The sequence below is a fragment of the Gymnoscopelus braueri genome, assembly GCF_963280865.1.
Source record: "Gymnoscopelus braueri genome assembly, chromosome: 10".
In the NCBI taxonomy this organism is placed as follows: Eukaryota; Metazoa; Chordata; class Actinopteri; order Myctophiformes; family Myctophidae; genus Gymnoscopelus; species Gymnoscopelus braueri.
The window spans coordinates 15516830-15537235 of NC_137611.1; the positions used below are offsets into that span (position 1 = coordinate 15516830).

Consider the following 20406-nt stretch of genomic DNA (forward strand, 5'->3'; position numbering starts at 1 on the left):
GTTTCTCTCTCTCTCTCTCTCCCACACCCCAGAGGGACACAGCGGGCGATGCATCAGAGTCAGCTCTGTTGAAGTGCATTGAGCTGTGCTGCGGCAGCGTGCGCAACATGAGAGCCCAGAACCGCAAAGTGGGAGAGATCCCTTTCAATTCCACCAACAAGTACCAGGTACAGAGCTAGAGCAATGCATGCGTCGGCCCTTTTTAGCACGCTGAGTCGATGTAACATTCAATAGTTTATCCCATTAAGACCGGTGAAAGCATCTGTGTCATTTTTTAGATTCCTTTGGCTATTCAAAAATAGTGATATTTTGTGCAAATCTATTTTTAAAGCAAACATTTGTAACTCACATCTTTGTGTCTGTGGGGGTCCCCGGAACTAAATATTTTGAGATGGGGGTCCACGGCCAAATACAAAAAAATGCAGTCCTTGACATGAAAAAGTTTGAGCACCACTGATATATATAGCAACATACGTTTAAAATAAAATAAAACTCTATGGATTTAGAAGACATTTTGTCGAATCCCCAGAAGCAAAGATTTGAGTTACAAATGTTGCTTAAAAAATATATATATTGAAAGATTTGCACACGTTTTCACGATTTTTCAAAAATAGCATATCTACAAGCTCGTAGCCAAAGAAATAAAAAAATTACACATATGCGTTCCCGGCTTTAATGGGTTATTGGCATCACAACCGCGAGTAATGCGCCTGGGCGGCTTTCCCTTTATTATTATTTATTATTATCTCAACATGCTCGGGGTTGTACAGCATCTGCATGACAATACAGGTGTTGCCTCCGAATCATGTTCTTCCTTTGTCTCCCCCACCACCCTCGCCCCCCCCGCCCCCCTCCCCCCCAGAGAACAGAAATTGGGAAAGTCTAAAGCGCGTGGGGAGGAAGGAAAAAGCAATTTTGTTCTGCTTTTGTGAGATTATTTATGCTGCGACTGGGATACAAATGATTTTCCTTGCGGGGGCGGGTGAGAGGGTGAGAGGGGGGGGGGGTTACGCTGCATAGTACAAATCCACAATCATTACCTTACCTTGCTATGCCAGCCAGCGCACAATAATGTGGCATTCTTTATCTCTTTTAATATTTTTTTCCCTTTTTTTTCCCCCTCAAATCCTACAGCGCTATAGTGCGCGCACAGCGTGTTGCTGTTGTTGTTGTTAACCGGTACATGAGTTGTTGTATGTTATCCCGCTCTGTTCGAGCGTGACTCACACACTGTGGCACTCGCATGCAGGTGAATTTCCCACGGGGTAATGAACGCTATTGTACCGCATCATGAGAACAGACTGTAAAAAGCCACACGCTTTTTTTAGACTCAAGTCAAAGTCAGGTTCTATAAAGTGCTTCGTATGGTAGAGCTATACTACTCCTTACAAAAGTGCTTACTGGCATTAAAGTCAAACACTGCGCTCGATGCTTATTGGGTTTGTTAGTCATCTGGAACACGTTTACGTCAACCACGTTTGAGCTCATGTAATCAAGTTGACGTATTGAACAGCAGAGGTAAATTGTGTTTAAAGATTTGATATCAGGTTGATGTTGTTTTGTTTTGTTTTGAATTTTCTTTTTTCAAAGCGTATAAGAAACATACAGACACACAGTGACAATGCAAAAACGATGGCTGTATATGACAGATTAGTCAAGAATAAGTAAGCAGACCATAAATGTATTAAAAAATGTATGTTAGGCCTGGGCCTAACGGTCCAGGCACCCTATAGGCTGCAATGCCAGCCTGATAGCGTGTCGCGGGTTCGACTCCCGTTCCCGACGACCTTTGCTGAGTGTCACCCCCCCATTTCTCTCCCCATTTCCTGTCAGCCTATATTTCCCTATCCCTCTCTAAATAAAAGCATAAAAAAGCCAAAAAACAAAACAAAAAGAAGTATGTTAACTACATTAACACAATAACCGCCAAGGTATTAAACATTGTTTGTTATCCCCTTGCCAGCGTAATTACCTTCATCCGATGATATTTGAAACGCCGCGGAGGCGACATTGTGTTCCAAAAAAACTAAAAAGGCGAAGGGAAGGGGTAGGCGGAGGGATCTGTGTATTCAGACGAACCACAACATTCCAACCATGATCCGCCATTTTGGGGCCCCCTGAAAACAGTGGTTTTCAATGCAAAAAAATATAAACTGAGTTACTGTACAGCTGTTTTTCTGAAAATCCCATAGTCAGGCCGGATAGAAGTGAAGTTTTTTGGAATGATGTCACATCAACATACTTCTTCTGTGATTGACGATGGATCATCCCAGAGCTGTGTTACGGTGCCTAAAACAGCGTGCCTAATTTTTTTAATAGAACGACTTTATGCGTGTTGGCGGGCAAGCGCGCTATTTAATAGAACGACTTTATGCATGTATGGCAGGAAATTTGTTAAAGCTGCACTATGTAACTTTCCTGTTCTACCCCAGATTTGAACCCGGGTCTCCTGCGCAAGTTCAGAATTATTATTTTCTTTACCGTTGATTTTATAGAGCCTGCTTGCTCAGGGGATAAATTTATCCTGAACTTCAGGTAAAAATGTTGTGTCGAACCAGAAACGGGATCGTGTCAAAGGTCATGTCTCACCTAGACACAGGATCTCAATGTCTCAATAGAAGAGCAGGGAGACCAAATACAACCACCCCAATTGTAGAAGTTATATTGTGTTAACACACTCTACCATACAGAGTGGACAACATTGCATTTTATTCATAAAAAGAAAGTTACATACTGTTGTGCCGCTTTAAGCCTGTCATACCTATTTTGGGAAAGATCTTCAAAGATTTTCAAAATGTCTAACTTATTTTATGTTCAAAAATAGCACAATTGGCAGATCTACAATCTCACAACGCGTCGTGATGCGACACGTTGTGCGCTAGATTGGCTATTTACGCAATTTGAAGTACACAGGGCTTAGGAAATGGAATCCTGGAAGGAATGGAATCCTGGAAGGAATGGAACCCTGCGGTTCAATCAAGTGCGATCGGAGATTCGCCACGTTAATTGAGAAAAGGTTGCCACATTTAATAGAAGAGATGCATCTTAGTTAGTTCTTAACAAGTCGGCTATCTTTTCCAAAAGGCGTGCAGCTGTTCACTCCTGAGAGCCCACAATCCGACTGCCTGCCTGGCAACGAAGGATAGAGATCTCATTTACATTTCATTTGCTATACATTATTTGGCATCAGCCTGTATAGGATTTCTATAAGCTTGATGGAATAACTATGTGTGTGAGATCAGACCTTGAGTCCCCCCCCCATAAGGCATAATAATAATATACCTGCATCTCCACCATCCAGATGGAAAGATAATTCCATCAATTGTGGGATAAAAAACATCACAGATCTGCTTGCCAAAAAAAATAAAGCCTCATCAGGTGTGATGTCTTTTCCCAAAATTGCGTTGCGTTTTGGCTTTATGACGGAGCCCCCTGGTGTTACAGTATTTACAGTTCTTTACATAATCACTGCTGTCGGGGTAGAAACCTGTATGTCCATATTTATAGTTTTTTATGTTTTTTCGTGACCTGGAACGCATCTGTGTCACTTTAAGATTTATTTGGCTATTCAAAAATAGCAGATCTACAAGCTCATAGCGCGGCACCGAGTGCCGCGCTATGAGCTTGTAGATCTGCTATTTTTGAAAAATCGTGATTTTTTTTTATTTATATTTTTTTCAAAAAACTGTTAGGATTTAGAAAACATTTTTAAGAATCGCCTCAGGTCTTAATGGGTTAAAGGGATAGTTCACCCACAAAATTACTTTTTTTTCTATCAATTACACACCCAAATGGAGACTGGATTATTATTTCTTTTGCATTCCTAAGCCAATAATTTGATGATTGGCGGCGGCTCCGGTAGTGAAAGTGTCAACTTTGAGTCTCCTAGCGGAGACATTAGCATCTTTCCACCGGTCATCAAATTATTGCCTCAGGAATGCGACAAAAAAAAATATCTCCATGAATTCAAGGCTTCATGGGGTGTGTCATTGATAGAAAATAAGTCATCTTTTGGGTAAACTATCCCTTTAAGGCCCTACTTCATCATACAAGGGTGTCTCACAAAAGTAGTGAAAATAGCAGCTCTGGCGTTGTTGTGAGCTTGTAGATCGGCTATTTTCACTATTTCAAATCGTTTTGTTAAAAAAAAAAAGAAAAAAGACATGCAAGGTTTGCACCCGACAGCAACGATATAATCCTCCTCCTCCTCTTCCTCTTCTTCCTCCTCCTCCTCCTCCTCCTCCTCTGCCTACTGTAGCTTTCTATCCACGAGCTGGAAGACGACCCCTCTGGTCACGTTCTGGTCATGAAAGGAGCCCCTGAGAGGATCCTGGACAGGTACAGCTTCATCAATGAGTCATCATCACTCACCCACCCATCCATCCATCCATCCATCCATCCATCCATCCATCCATCCATCCATCCATCCCACTCACTATGGGAAATATTCATCTTTTTTTGGGGGGGGGCTCAACAGCGTAAAAATAAATATGTACTTCCCTGGGGCCAGTTACACCACCTCACACTAAGTTCAAACTTAGCCTAGTTATAGCTTAAATTTTTACTTTTATAAAAAAAAGCCATTTAACCCATTTAGCCGGGTAAGTATCTGTGTCATTTTTAGATTTCTTTGGCTATTCAAAAATAGCAGATATACAAGCTCATAGCGCGGCACCGAGTGCCGCACTATGAGCTTGTAGAGCTGCTATTTTTTTTTTTTTTTGTGCAAATCTTTAAATATGTATATATATTTTTTGCCAGACCCAAGGGGTCGGGCTTACATGAGGCTTTGTATCTGTTTTCGTCACTTTGTCCCCCGGCCCCAGCCAAAAAAGTCTGTCCCCCTTTCGTCATAGAAGGGACATAGAAGGGACACACGTCATGCGAAGCCCGGCCATTCAGATTTCAACCACTAGGGGTCTGGCAGTACCAGGTCCCCTGGTTCTTGTTTAAATATATATTCAAAGATTTGCACTCATTTTCACGATTTTTCAAAAAGTAGCAGATCTACAAGTTCATAGCGCGGCACCGAGTGCCGCGCTATGATCTTGTATATCTGCTATTTGCCAGACCCAGAGGGTCGGCCTACATGAGGCTTTGCCGGTCGGTCTGTCCCTCTTTTCCCGTTTTTGTTTTTAATTTATTTCCATTATTTTGTGGGCTGTAGTTTCTTTTCGATTTTATTCCTTTTCCTGATGTGGGTTTACCCTTGTGTGTATTTTAAACACTTTTAGTGGGATAATATACATTTTTCTGTTGGGTAACCATGGCTGCCAGTTCCCACCTGAGGTCACGTGGGAGTTCCCACTGCTCCAGACTGTACTGAATAACTACTAGCTTGCATAGCGTCTTCAGACTAGGACTTAAGTCTAATATGTACAGGTCTCTAGATAATCCATATCCTCCAAAGAGGATGATACGACGCACCACGCAACAGCACATCCAATACATCCCTGAACATGGGCCTTTCCCCTTGGGCTCAATCTTCTTCCAGGAGAAGGTCTGTAGATTTAATTTCCACAGATCATTGAAATCTGGGTTCCGGTTATGGTGGTTACGTCCACCAAATATGTACAGCTCTCCTTTGTAGTCAAAGGCTGAATGAGCGTAGCGTCCTTCTGGATGAAGTTGTGCAGAAGGCGTGCTCAGACCATTGTGGTGGTGTCCAACTTGTGGATGTCATTGGTGCGTCCATTCCGTGTCGATCCTCCATAGATATACATGATCTTCTCCAAGACACAGGCTGAGTGGTTTAACCTCTCCTCTGGAACAGCCCCAGCAATCCCCGGCTTGAACCATCTGTGTGTGTCCACATCAAATGCATGAAGCACATTGTAGTTCTCCCTTTTATAGTAGTTATATCCTCCCCAGATGTAGATGATATCTTCTATCAGTACAGCTGTGTGGCCCAAGAGCCGGGAGGGAGCATCATGGAGATGTTCTCCTTTTCTAGTTGTCACCGGTGGTAACTTCCTCCAGCATAAAGACACTGTGTTGAAGACGTACACACCAATCTGAAGATCACCGTCCCCTCCAAAGGAGTACAGCTTGTTTCCCACGGCAACAGCAGCATGACGACAGCCTTCATTTGGTGCTTCATTGAGATGAACGGTCCACTGCATCATTTCTCAAACCAGCAGCTTAAAGCTGATTCATTCAGTCTTCTGTAGAGGAATGGAGTTCTACTGTATGTGAGACCATTTATATAGGTGCAGCGGCACAAACGTCATGGAAAGTTTGTCCAATCCATGAAGCCGATGCCAGTTGTTCTCCCATACTGTATATGGTCAATTGATCACCATAGCATCCCCAGCCCAGGAAAGATGTTTATTAGTTCATTGTCTCCGCCAGAGGTGGAGAGTATGTTTTCGTTCTTGTCCTTCCGTGTGTCCCCCCGTCTCAGCCAAGCTAACATTGGTCAAGCTTCGCGTGACACGTGACAATATTGTTGTCACCAATGCTCTGATTGGCTAGTGATGTATATTTGTGGTCGAGAGAGTGGCTGTAATCAGTCTCCTGGAGAAAGGTTCATGAAGGGAAGTCCAGTCCAAGGATTTCAGTTAGGTATCATTTTATTCCACCCAACAGGCAAGCTGCCAGGTTCAGGTCAGATTAGCAGAGCGCAGCATTTTCATACAAACACAATACTTATACTGTATACCTTATGCCACAAGAGGAGGAGGCTAGGTGGCTAAGCCCAGCCCCTAATCCCAGTGGGCCTATCACACATCGAATACATGAATATTGAGGGTCGTGGCCGAGCCCACTATTGAAATTCATTTGCATGTCTTCACACTGTACCAATTTTGTCTTGTCTCTATTTATCAAACTTTACTTTTGCACGAAACCTGGTTTAGTAATCCTTGTTCAACATCTTTTAAGCTTTAGAATAAGACCACACACATTATACCTTCACAATTGCAAACAGCATTTTAGGAATACAATGAGTCAAATAAAAACAGCAGTTACTTCAGGACTGAATACTTTTCCCAAATGACATTTCTCTTTGTTAACAGCACAGGTCATAGTTATCAAGACTTTACTCATTTTAACTACATACTGCAGACCTAAAAGAGAAGAACAATTAGTGGGTAAACATTTTAGCTGGTTACTCCTCTAACCACACAGAGATCTTTTTAGAGATGGTAGAACAGACGCCTTCACCTCAGCCATCTCCCTTGCATAAATACAATAGTACTGTAATCAGCTCGAACCAAAACAAAAGAATGGCTCTGTTGGACTCCAGGGGGCTTCAAACATTCTGTATACAATAGGACAATAGGTCTCTTTCCTGTAGGTAAACACAAGTTTCTTTGGTTAATCAAATCAAGAGGTGTTGTCTCTGTACTTTCACGGACCCCCACTTATGTATTCCATTTTCTCACCACACCTAGGCTTAACTCTTGGGGTACTGTGGGAATGCAAATTGATGATCGCATCCCAACGGATGGGGGAGGACACCAGTGGTTTTCAATTTCAAACACTGCTAACTGCAGAACTCAGAATCACCTAATACTGTGACACAATATTAAATCAAATCTTATATGGAATGACGTACTTATGTTTGAAACGATACTTCAGTAGCGAGACGCATGATGACATAGAAACCTATAAATAGGTGTGTCACTTCAAAAAATCTTTTATATTTTTTGAAGTGAGCTTCCATCTGCCAAGCTAACATTGGTCAAGTGACACGTGACAATATGTAATATAAATAGGTAAGACAGGATTAATCAGGAACAGTACTGGCAGAGACCTGTGCTCCGAGGAGCACATTTTCTAGATATAAGATGAAACCATTTCTGTCTCATTCTGTCTCTCAGAGGAGGGCTGTGGACAGTTAAGAACCTGCCTACCAGTGACATCATTGGTAGGCATGTTTGGTCATTTTTAAACAGGATTTCAAACATTTGTATTGATGCAAGAACAATGCTTTTATTTCTACGTTTCCAGGCAGAGAAAGGCTGAAGTTTCTATTGGCAGAGGGGTCGGCCTACATGAGGCTTTGTCGGTCGGTCTGTCCCTCTTTTCCTCGGTCTGTCCCTCCTTTCCTCTTTTCCTCTGCACACACGTCATGCGAAGTCCGGCCATTCAGATTTCAACCACTAGGGGTCTGGCAGTACCAGGTCTCCTGGTTCCCTTGTTTTGAATAGCCAAAGAAATCTAAAATGACACAGATACTTTCCCGGATTTAATGTGTTTAAGCTATAACTAGGCTAAGTTTGAACTTAGTGTGGAGGTGGTGCAACTGGCCCCCTGATGTGCAACATGTGGGCGGGGCTTACTGTATAAAGGGAAAGTCTGGAAATGCATTTAAAAAATCACATAAAAGTGGGCATACGCAGAAAACTGTATGGTTCTTCAGCAGGTTCTTTGGGATGGTTGAGGTGCTATATACTGTACCCCCCCCCCTCCACACACACACACACACACACACACGCACGCGCGCACGCACACACGCACACACGCACACACAACCATAAGGTACATGAAACAGCTTCAAACAAGTACTTTGGAACCGCACTCATACACTGTAAAACAACGGGTCCACCGGGCCAGTCCTCCCTTTAGCCAATTTTAATATAAGATAATATCATATGATTTTTCATATAACTTTAGGATTCCACATTTAAGGGAACAATGAACAATGTGCAATGAGCTGGAATGCATGTTTCCTGATCAGTGTGACTTGGCACAGGCAGGGTGTGCGCTCAATCCCATTCATTAGGGATCCCCTGGTCGCTGTCCGAGGTGCTGAAAACTGTTTGTTTGATGCAACAACACCTCTCAATCTAAGGTGTAATGTAATTGAGACCTGGAACGCATCTGTGTCATTTTTCGATTTGAGCTAAAAAAAATAAGCATAATTTGGTAACCTTTGGCTATTCAAAAATAGCAGATATACAAGCTCATAGCGCGGCACCGAGTGCCGCGCTATGAGCTTGTAGATCTGCTATTTTTTGAAAAATCCTGAAAATATATGCAAATCTTTGAATATATATTTTTTTAAAGCAAGCATTTTTAACTCAAATCTTTGCTTCTGGGGGGTCCCTGGAACAACATATTTTGAGATGTGGGTCGGCGGCCAAATACGTATCATTTTGAGGGTCCTTGACGTGAAAAAGGTTTGAGCACCACACTGATATAGAAACATACGTTTTTCAAAAAAAAGTGTTGGGATTTAGAAGACATTTGTAGAATCGGCTTCAGGTCTTAATGGGTTAACAAGATGAAGTGGAAGTGGAAGATAAGTGGTCAATAATTCAGTGGCCTTTGACCTGTCCCTAGTCTAGACGTTACTGCACTGTCTAATAAAATGAAGTAGAATTGCATAGACAGTAGACTGTGATGTGATGTCAGCAGTGAGTAGAAGATGTTAAATGGCGTTTGGTGGTGGTGTTGTTGTTGTTGTTGTTGTACAGGTGCAGTACCATCATGCTTCACGGCCAGGAGGTCCCCCTGGATCCCAGCCTGAGCGACGCCTTCCAGAACGCATACATGGATCTGGGAGGCCTGGGAGAGAGAGTACTTGGTATGTTTTGGAAGTAACAGCACATCATGTATGTTCACCGTCATCTTGTAAGTGGTGAATTTCACCACTTACACTATATACTCTGTCGTTCGACGAATTGTGAAAATTTCGCACCGCAATGAGCTTATATGTAGATCTGCTATTTTCCATGTCTTGATATTTTTGAAAATATAGACACATTTGGGGATTTTTCTGCGGGGAAATATACATTTCTTGGCTATAATGGCTCAGGGGTAGAGTGTCCGGTAGAGCGGGTCCCGGGCTCCCCCAGAGTCAGTGTCGAAGCGTCCTTGAGAAAGACGCTTGAACCCCTAATTGCTCCCGATGAGCATGTCGGTGCCTTGCATGGTTTCCTCCGCCATCGGTGTGCGAATGTGTGTGTGTGTGAATGGGTGAATGTAATGTACAATCGATGTAAAGCGCTTTGGATAAAAGCGCTATATAAATGCACCATTTACCATTTATAATGACACCATAATAGGGAAGCCAGGTTGAAAGATTTAAAAAAATAAAATCTCACTAGACAGCCAGGTTAATCGTTTTATTTCTTGTTTTCTCCTTGTGTGCATTTCAAATCATACAATGGATGTTTTAGCACTTTTGCAACAAAACAAATAAGCTCATCTCAACGGACCTGAACTAAACTCTGCAGGTGCACAGAAGCAAAGCCCCTCAAATGGTTTCAGAAAGTGTCTCATTATGCGATATAAAGTACAATGTTCATGTAACTGTGATTTATTAATGCTGTGTGGATTCTACTGCGGCGCCTTGCATTGCGGTGTCTGCTCCGTGGTGAGGCACTGCAGCCTGTTAGCCCGTTAAGACCCGGGAACGCATCTGTGACATTTTTAGATTTCTTTGGGCTATTCAAAAATAGCAGATCTACAAGCTCATTGCGCGGCACCGAGTGCCGCGCTATGAGCTTGTAGCTCTGCTATTTTTGAAAAATCTTGAACATTTGTGCAAATATTTGAATATATATATATTTTTAAAGGGATTTTTTTTACTGAAATCTTTGCTTCTGGGGGTCCCTATTACTAAATATTTTGAGATGGGGGTCCGCGGCCAAATGCATATAATTTTGTGGGTCCTTGACATAAAAAAGTGATATAGAAACTTACGTTTAAAAAAGAAATTTATTTAGAAGACATTTGTAGAACCCCCAGAAGCAAAGATTTGAGTTACAAATGTTCGCTTAAAAAATAATATATATTTTCAAGAGATTTTTTTTTTTTTGCACAAACTTTTGCACAAACTTTTGCACAAACTTTTACGATTTTTCAAAAATAGCAGATCTACAAGCTCGTAGCGCGGCACTCGGTGCCGCGCTATGAGCTTGTAGATCTGCTATTTTCAAAAAGCCCAAATAAATCAAAAAAAATGTCACATATGCGTTCCCGGTCTTAATGGGTTAGAGGAAATGGAACGTCGGAATAGTAATTTAGGCTAATTTTAGTCCAAAGCGAAAGGAAGTTTAGTCCTAATGCTTGGTCATCAGTTGCTAACAGCGGAGAGATATTTTAATAGGTATTTTAGATCAGCATCTGGCGAACGCACCGTCTAATTACATCCAATTTGCATATTGCAGTGGCTGGGATTGAAAACAGTTTGTCTGCAGAAAGTCAGTTTAATAATCATGAATACCGGAATGTTTTAATTATGTTTTTTGGGTATTTTCTTTTGCTTTAGAGAGTACAGGGGTTTGCGAGAGAGAGTATACTCCAGGGCAGAGTGGGGTGCTGTCTGGTGTGGCTTTCAAATAAGGTCGAAATAATGTATTTTGAATGAGGCTAAGAGGCCCTGGGGGGTTACTACGCTTGATTACCCCCAGTTCATGGTGAAACTATATGAAACTCATCAACTTTCCCCCTCTGCAACACGGAGAATATGAATTTCGGCACCTTGCATTGTGGTTGCGAATACCAGTACTCGGACAACTGTATTTTCATTGCCATTAAAATATATATATTTTTCCTATAACTTTACAATTCTACATGTAAGGGGAAAATGGACTTGGAACAATGTGCAAGCTGGATGTTTCTTGGCCTGTGTAACTTGGCGCGGGTTGGGGTGCGCTCAATCCCGTTAATTAGCCCATTTAAACCCGGAACGCATCTGTGTAACCACTTTAACCATTATTCTATACTTTGGCTATTCAAAAATAGCAGATCTACAAGCTCATAGCGCGGCACCGAGTGCCGCGCTATGAGCTTGTAGATCTGCTATTTTTGAAAAATCGTGAAAATGTGTGTAAATCTTTTAATATATATATTTTTATAAGCGAACAGTTGTAACTCAAATCTTTGCTTCCTGGGGTCCCTGGAACAAAATATTATACAAATGTTCACATAAAAAATAAAATAAAAAGATTTGCACACATTTTCAAGGTTAAAAAACATAGCAGATCTACAAGCTTGTAAGATCTGCTATTTTTGAATAGCCAAAGAAATCTAAAAGTGACACAGACGCGTCCCTGGTCTTAATAGCTTTAAAAAATAAAAAAAATGGTGAGATCTGACGTTCATAGTGACAGAACACTATGCAACCAAAAAAAAAAACAGAAGTCTCGCTAGACGAGATTGAAATCTCGAGATTTCAATCTCGTCTAGCGAGACTTCTGTTTTTTTTTTTTTTTTTGGTTGCATAGTGTTCTGTCACTATGAACGTCAGATCTCACCAATTTTTTTTTTTTAAAAGCTATTAAAATATGTGATCTAACCTAAGGCCTATCCGCGCACCTTTTAAGCTGTGGCGGCTCAGGGGTGGAGTTATGAAATTTTTCTACTGTACCATTCATCCTAAGATATCATAACGTCATAGAAAAGGTAAGAAAACTTTAGTCCAAAATTCTCCTTTAATGGGATAGCGATCCCCTGGTCGCTGTCCGAGGTGCTGAAAACCTGTTTTTTTTCTTGCATCTTGTTCTCACTCAATCTAAGGTTGCTTCCAATGGGGACAGGACTCCTTAACAAGACCAGTGGAACTTAATTCAGTGACCTTTGACCTGTCCCTCTGTAGGTTACTGTCTAATAAAGTAGTATTACAGTCTGCAGGGTTACATAATGTAGTAAAGACAGGATAATCTGAATGAGTCCTGAGAGAAGAGGTGCTGAATTCTGATTGTTTGTTTAAACCCAAAGTGAAAAAAAATGACCTGTAAGGATTTGAGAGTGGTTAATTGTGCATACGGCAAAATCTACAAGCTCACTGCGTTGTGAGCTTGTAGGTCGGATATTTTGGCTAATCGTCATGTGACGAAGTATATAGGGCTTAAAGGTCCAAAACCACAAGGATTGTAATAATGATGATAATAATAATAATAATAGTTCAGATTTTTACTGCAGTTTTTTAAGTAAAGAACACAAATAAAAAAAGCCATTGTAGCAAACAATCCTGAAATCATTTAACCCATTAAAACCGGGAAAGCATATGTGTCATTTTAGATGTTTGCGTTGGCTATTCAAAAATAGCAGATATACAAGATCACAGCGCGGCACGAAGTGACGCACTGTGAGCTTGTACATCTGCTATTTTTGAACATTTTTGAAAAGTGTTGAAAGTGTGAGAACTGGGGCACGCAGTGGCTCAGGGGTAGAGTGGCCGGTGAGGTTCCCAGTTCGATCCCGGGCTCCCCCAGAGTTAGTGTCGAAGTGTCTCTGAGCAAGACGCTGAACCCCTAATTTGCTCCCGATGAGCAGGTTGGTGCCTTGCATGGTTTCCTCCGCCATCGGTCTATGAATGTTGTCACAACCCGGCCCGTGGGCCATGACAAATTGAGGAGGACACGATGGCAGTGCTTAAAAGTAATAATGATTTATTAACCCATTAAGACCTGAGGCGATTCTTAAAAATGTTTTAAGGATTTTTAAGATTTTTGAAAAAAATAAAAAAAAGATTTTTTCACGATTTTTCAAAAATAGCAGATCTACAAGCTCGTAGCGCGGCACTCGGTGCCGCGCTATGAGCTTGTATATCTGCTATTTTTGAATAGCCAAAGAAACCTAAAGTGACACAGATGCGTTCCAGGGCTAAATGGGTTAACAAAAGGAACTTAAATAATGCTTTACAAAAGGAATGAGGCGTGTACTTCAGTAATCAGTAGTGTCAGCAATGTATGGATGCGTGTTCAATGTAGTGTAGGGTGTTGTAAAGTGTGTGAACTCAGTCATAAGGCAAACAAACAAAAAGGGTGCTGTCATCTGGAGAGGGACACCTCGAATGGCTGGCAGCCACTCTTTTATAGGGCTCCAGCTGAGCACTGGCCAGGTGCTCCCAATGCACCTAGTTAGGAACCCCCAAGTTGGCCGACGCCTATAGGATATCTGTGGGAGAGAATATACACAGGGGAGTACACCATACAACCACACAGGCCCTGCAAGCCAGGCCAAGGGGCTGTGACAATGTGCGTGTGAATGGGTGAATGTAATACACAGTCTATGTAAAGCGCTTTGGATAAAAAGCGCTATATAAATGCACCATTTACCATCTTACCATTTAACTACTGATTTAGACGGCATTTGTAGAATCCGCCTCAGGTCTATGAAAATAACCAGGTTTCCCCCTCCATTTCCCTTTGTGTCCTCTTGTGTTCCAGGCTTCTGCCACCTGAACATGTCCCACTCCCAGTTCCCCCGGGGCTTCGCCTTCGACGTGGAGGAACTCAACTTCCCCGTGGAGGGCCTCTGCTTCCTGGGCCTGATCTCCATGATCGACCCGCCGCGCGCCGCCGTCCCCGACGCCGTGGGCAAATGCCGCTCCGCTGGCATTAAGGTGATTGGTTTCCCCTGCTTCAGTCCGGTTGGCCGTAATTCCAGGGGATAGCCTTGTTGTTGGCAGTGGTGTAACAGTAACTAAGTACATTTTTTCAGGACTCAAATACTGTACTTAAGTACAATTTTGAGATATTTGTACTTTACTTGAGTATTTCCAATTTCCAATACTTCTACTTCTACTACATCTCAGAGGCAAATATTGTACTTTTACTCCACTACAATTATTTGAAAACTTTAGTTACTAGTTACTTTGCAGATATAAATTATTACATTATAAACCTAGGCTATTTGAAAATAGCCGATCTACAAGCTCACAACGCGTCGCATCGCGACGCGTTGTGAGCTTGTAGATCTGCTATTTTCAAAACAATTTGTACTTTTACTTTTGGTACTTTAAGTACATTTTGATACCAATACTTTTGTACTTTTACTCAAGTAAATTTTGAATTCCGGACTTTTACTTGTAACAGAGTAGGCCTACTTCTACATTGCAGTATTGATACTTTTACTTAAGTAAAACATTTGAGTACTTTTTCCACCACTGGTTGTTGGTATGATTTCGCCGTTTACGTTGGGGGGAAAAAAGGGTCAGTCTCTCTCTCTCTCTCTCTCTCTCTCTCTCTCTCTCTCTCTCTCTCTCTCTCTCTCTCTCTCTCCTGGGGGCCTCCTCATCCATCAAGGTTTCTCAGAGCGGTGAACCGCTTGATTGGGTTTCTTTTAGGATCGCAAAAAAATGGCGCTGACAAAAACGGGATCAGGTGGAGGCTGAGCAAACATTCGATCTGATCTGAGCCCTTTTTTTAGTTGGAGAGGGTGTGATTAATGTGGTTACCGGTGGCTTCTGCGAAGGAGAGCATCTCATGATCGATGTACACGGCACGATGAGGTCTAACGCTCAAAGAAAGATACTGAAACGTAATTAAGACACTCTGTGATGTGCCTTAACGGAGGCAGGCGAGGCGTTTTCCTATAACAAAGGTGTGGGTATAAGAGTAGATAGAGATAACCACGCGGTCTTTGAAATGTCTTATATGGCGCTCGCTCGGGTGGCACGGCTGTTAAGCCGTAGCTTCTCAAAGTGGGGTCCGGGGACCCCCAGGGGTCCTTGAGGGGGTTCCCAGGGGGTCCCCAGCCAAATTGATAGTTAGGAACCAAATTGACCCTTATTTGTCTTTAACTCTGAGAGGGTACAAAGTTGTACCCTCTCAGAGTTAAATTAACCCTGATGACACTACAGACAGGGCCAGATTGGGGGTCCCAGAGATCAAAATTGGTATCAAATGGGGGTCCGTGGCCTAATGCATATCAAACTAACTGGGGGTCCTGTGAAATTAAAATGGTTGAGAATCACTACTGTATAAAAATCTTTCTCTTATGGGGGACCGGGGTCCCTGATATATCTTTTAAAATGGGGGTCCTCGCGGGGCTAATATGTGCCAATTTGGGGGTCCTTGACATGAAAAAGTTTGAGAACCACAGCGGTAAAGTACTGCATGTCCACCACTGTGGAGTCTCCACTGAGCATGCCAACTAGGGCTGTCAACTTTCCTCAGAAATAATATTCGAATATTGGTCTTAAAAATTGGCAGATATGCGAATATATTCGAATATTATTATTATATATATATATTTTTTTTAATTTTTTTTGACAGAAACAATACAAAAAACTATATCGAGTGCTCGGATCCAATAAAACTATATTTTGTTTGTTTTTATAACTTGATACATTGTTTTTTGTATTGTCCCTTTTTTAAAAATGTTTTTATATTCGAATATACATTTTCATATTCGAATATACATATTTTCCCCATTTTCGAGGAATATTCGATATTGGAACATTAATTCACCAGCCCTAATGCCAACACAGTCGGACACTTCTCCTGGGAGGGCGGGCCAGGCCGGGAAGGTGATCTTTTGTCGTCACGCTATAGCAACTCCTCTACGGGGAGGAGGAGGAGTATAGGAAAGGAGGCGCTACGTCCTTCCCGGTGGGGCTCCGTCGCCGTCAGGCCGTAAATGAACGTCCCTGCTTGATCATACTAAAGCGCCACACAAAAAAATATCAAGAAGTAGCAGATCTGCAAGGTTGAAACATGTAACGTGAAGTGACGCGTTTTGAGCTTGTAGATCTGCTACTATCCTGAAAAGTAACAGTTTTGGACATATGAGGTTTCCACCCCGACAGAGACGATATCCGTATATATTTTATATTTACTACATACGCATTTGTGTAACCACTTTATCCATATTTTATACTTTGGGCTATTTTTTGAAAAATTGTGAAAATGTGTGCAAATCTTTGAATATATGTTTTTTTTAAAGCGAACATTTTTAACTCAAATCTTTGCTTCTGGGGGTCCCTGGAACAACATATTTTGAGATGGGGGTCCGCGGAAAAATACATATCATTTTGGGGGTCCTTGACATGAAAAAGGTTTGAGAACCACTGATATTATAGCAACATAAGTTGTTTAAAAAAACTGTTTAGAAGACATTTGTAGAATCCCCCAGAAGCAAAGATTTGAGTTAAAAATGTTGGCTTTAAAAAATATACATATTCAAAGATTTGCAAAAATGTGCAAGATTTTTCAAAAAAATAGCAGATCTACAAGCTCATAGCGCGGCACTCGGTGCCGCGCTATGAGCTTGTATATCTGCTATTTTTATATAGCCAAAGAAATCTTAAAATGACACAGAGATACGTTCCCGGTCTTAAAGGGTTAAGACCGCAGGTTCCAGAGCTGTTGAAAGCCCTGATTCCACGTGCCTTTGAGCAAACACTCAATCCCTAACAAGCTCCAAGAGAGAGGAGCGTTTTATATAACAGATACAGAGAAAGAGGAGCCAGATGATCTACAGTGTTCACACACAGTCCCACAGGAGTCCTGCAAATGACTCCATACCACCTGTTGCTGTCTGCCGGATGTTTTTATAATACTGTAATCTCGTCGCTGTCGTAGCAGAAACCTTGTATCTCCATGTTTCAACCTTTTTATGTTTTCTTTTTCTTTTTCATAAATGAATGCCCTACTTCGTTATACAAGAGTGTGTCCGTCACAAAAGTAGCGATAAAAGAGCCGATCTTCAAGCTCACAACGTGTCACATCGCAATGCATTGTGTGCTTGTAGATCAGTTTTTTTAAAGGGAAAGTGGTTGAGTGTGCCTGTGGGTTTTTATAAATATAGAACAAATGAAAAGCCAAGAGCTCGCGACTAAATATAACTACATTGAAACCCCTTTGGAATTGGAACACAGGTTATTTTTTTTCCCCCATTTACTGAAAAGTAACCATTTTGGACATCAGTGGTGTAAAGTAACTGAGTACATTTACTCAAGTACTGTACTCAAGCACAATTTTGAGGTATTTTAAAATTTCTGGAGTATTTCCAATTTTCAATACTTTTACTTCTACTCCACTACATCTCGGATCCAAATATTGCACTTTTACTCCACTACATTTATTTGAAAACTTTAGTTACTAATCACTTTGTAGATCTTGATTATTATTACACAACATACATTTAACCACTCCAGCTCTATATATATTTCGGGCCATTTAAAAATAGCCGATCTACAAGCTCACTGAGCTTGTAGATCTGCTATTTTCAAAAGATTTTTTATACATTTGAAAACTTGTGAAATTGGACATTCTGCATAATGAGTACTTATAAACTTTTGGTACTTCAGGTATATTTTGATACCAATACTTTAGTACTTTTACTCAAGTCAAGTTAGAATTCCGGACTTTTACTTGTAACGGAGTATACTTCTACATTGCAGTACTTACTTAAGTAAAACATTTGAGTACTTTTTTTCCACCACTGTTGGACATACAAGTTTTCCACCCGACAGCGACGATAAGCCCCCCCTGCCCCCCCCCCCCCCCGCCCCCCATAGAATCGGTATAGCGTAACAACGCAGGCAGCGCAGTGAGTAGTTCCAATGCTCCGGCAGCATCAACGGGGGCGCCATTCAGGTGACTTATAGGCCTCGGGGCACATAGCTCTTGTGATGCTGAGAGCGATGACACACAGATGAAATACAGCAGAGGTTTTATTGTGATAATACCGCCGTGATTTATGGCCTCTTGGTTCTCCTCTGCGTGGGTCAGGTGATCATGGTAACCGGGGACCACCCAATCACGGCCAAGGCCATCGCCAAAGGCGTGGGCATCATCTCCGAGGGCAACGAGACGGTGGAGGACATCGCCGCGCGCCTCAACATTCCCCTGAGCCAAGTCAACCCCAGGTGTGTGTGTGTGTGTGTGTGTGTGTGTGTGTGTGTGTGTGTGTGTGTGTGTGTGTGTGTGTGTGTGTGTGTGTGTGTGTGTGTGTGTGTGTGTGTGTGCGTGTGCGCGCTTGCACAGATGTTTGTTTGTTTGTGCTGTGTGTGTGCTTGTGTGTAATGTATGTGTCACTGACACTGTCCTGGGCATGTGCTCAAGTTTGTGTGTGTATGCGCGTGCGCACACTGGAGAAAATGTTTGTTAGAGAGAGAGAGAGAGGGCAGAGGAGGAGAAAGACAAAATGCAACGCAAATACCAAGTGCATTCAAGGAAATGTCAGTGCCTCGGTTTGCATAATCTTCTCTGACTCTCTGTGTTTGTGTGTGTGTGTGTGTGTGTGTGTGTGTGTGTGTGTGTGTGTGTGTGTGTGTGTGTGTGTGTGTGCGTGTGCGTGCATGTGTGTTTACGTGTGTATGCCCCCACCGGCAGGGATGCCAAGGCCTGCGTGGTGCACGGGTCGGACCTGAAGGACATGACAGCGGAGTACCTGGACGACCTCCTCCGCTACCACACTGAGATCGTGTTCGCTCGCACCTCGCCCCAGCAGAAGCTCATCATCGTGGAGGGCTGCCAGAGACAGGTGACCACGACCTATAGCGTTGCCAAGTCTTAGCTTATTATAAGCGTTATAAGTATTTCCGCTACTTTTGCATAACGTAAAAACATGAAATATGGAGATACGAGGTTGCTGCACGACGAGGGACGGCATAGCACATTATATTGTTAACTGCATGTTACTAAATACTGCATGTACACGTTACAGTCTAGTCTGTGCATATGCACGTATCAAAGAATGGATGTATGAATGCAAATGAGTTCCACTTAATAATCTACAAGTTTGATGGCGGGATGCCATATTAAATTCATATGACTGTCACATGCACTGTGCGTGTGTGCAATGTGTTGCTGGCTTGCACACGCACACGCACGCACACGCACACGCACACGCACACACACACACACACACACACACACACACACACGCACGCACACACATGCGCACAGTGCTCACACACGTGCAGGTCACCCTATAATTGACCCCCTCCAGTCATTCTCCCCTCAATAAATTCAAGTCTATTCCACATTTCATTTAATCTCTCTGGGGCCTCTTTTGAAAAGACGTGATTAAGCCTCTGACATGAAATGAGGCTTAATCATGCCACTTATCTTGCCGAGCCGCCGCGCGTGTGTGTGTCAACTCCCGCGACTATATACTCCCAGTGGTGGAAAGTAACTAAGTACATTTACTTAAGTACTGTACTTAAGTACAATTTTGAGGTATTTGTACTTTACTTGAGTATTTCCAATTTCCAATACTTTTACTTCTACTCCACTATCTCAGAGGCAAATATTGTACTTTTACTCCACTACAATTATTTGAAAACTTTAGTTACTAGTTACTTTTCAGATATAAACTATGATATAATGAAACATACATTAACCACTTTAGCCCTATTTTATACCTAGGCTATTTGAAAATAGCAGATCTACAAGCTCACAACGCGTCGCATCGCGACGCGTTGTGAGCTTGTAGATCGGCTATTTTCAAATATTTAGTACTTTTACTTTTGGTACTTTAAGTACATTTTGATGCCAATACTTTTGTTCTTTTACTCGAGTACATTTTTAATTCTGGACTTTTACTTGTAACAGAGTATTTTTATATTGCAGTATTGGTACTTTTACTTAAGTAAAGAATTGTAGTACTTTTTCCACCACTGTATACTCCCCATCTCAATGACTTCTCTTCCGTTCTCCTCCTCCTCCTCCTCCTGCTCCCCCCTCTTGTCCTGGGGTCCCTCCCTCTCCCCCTCCC

At 42.1% G+C, this 20406-nt stretch overlaps 2 protein-coding genes across 2 annotated transcripts in view; both read left to right on the plus strand.

The window, feature by feature from the left end:
* The window catches only part of lig1 (ligase I, DNA, ATP-dependent), a 228321-nt gene extending 223697 nt beyond the window's left edge, over positions 1 to 4624 (plus strand). The window contains exon 28 of the mRNA XM_080441105.1: positions 4598 to 4624. The gene's annotated coding sequence lies outside the window, so the exon portion shown is untranslated. The remainder of the gene's footprint in view (positions 1 to 4597) is intronic.
* atp1a2a (ATPase Na+/K+ transporting subunit alpha 2a) overlaps positions 1 to 20406 on the plus strand; it is a 97527-nt gene that overhangs the window by 40477 nt on the left and 36644 nt on the right. Inside the window, exons 11-16 of the mRNA XM_080441107.1 lie at positions 33 to 167; positions 4259 to 4338; positions 9423 to 9532; positions 14127 to 14302; positions 18417 to 18553; positions 19020 to 19170. Of these exons, the coding sequence (XP_080297233.1) occupies positions 33 to 167; positions 4259 to 4338; positions 9423 to 9532; positions 14127 to 14302; positions 18417 to 18553; positions 19020 to 19170 (789 nt within the window). The remainder of the gene's footprint in view (positions 1 to 32; positions 168 to 4258; positions 4339 to 9422; positions 9533 to 14126; positions 14303 to 18416; positions 18554 to 19019; positions 19171 to 20406) is intronic.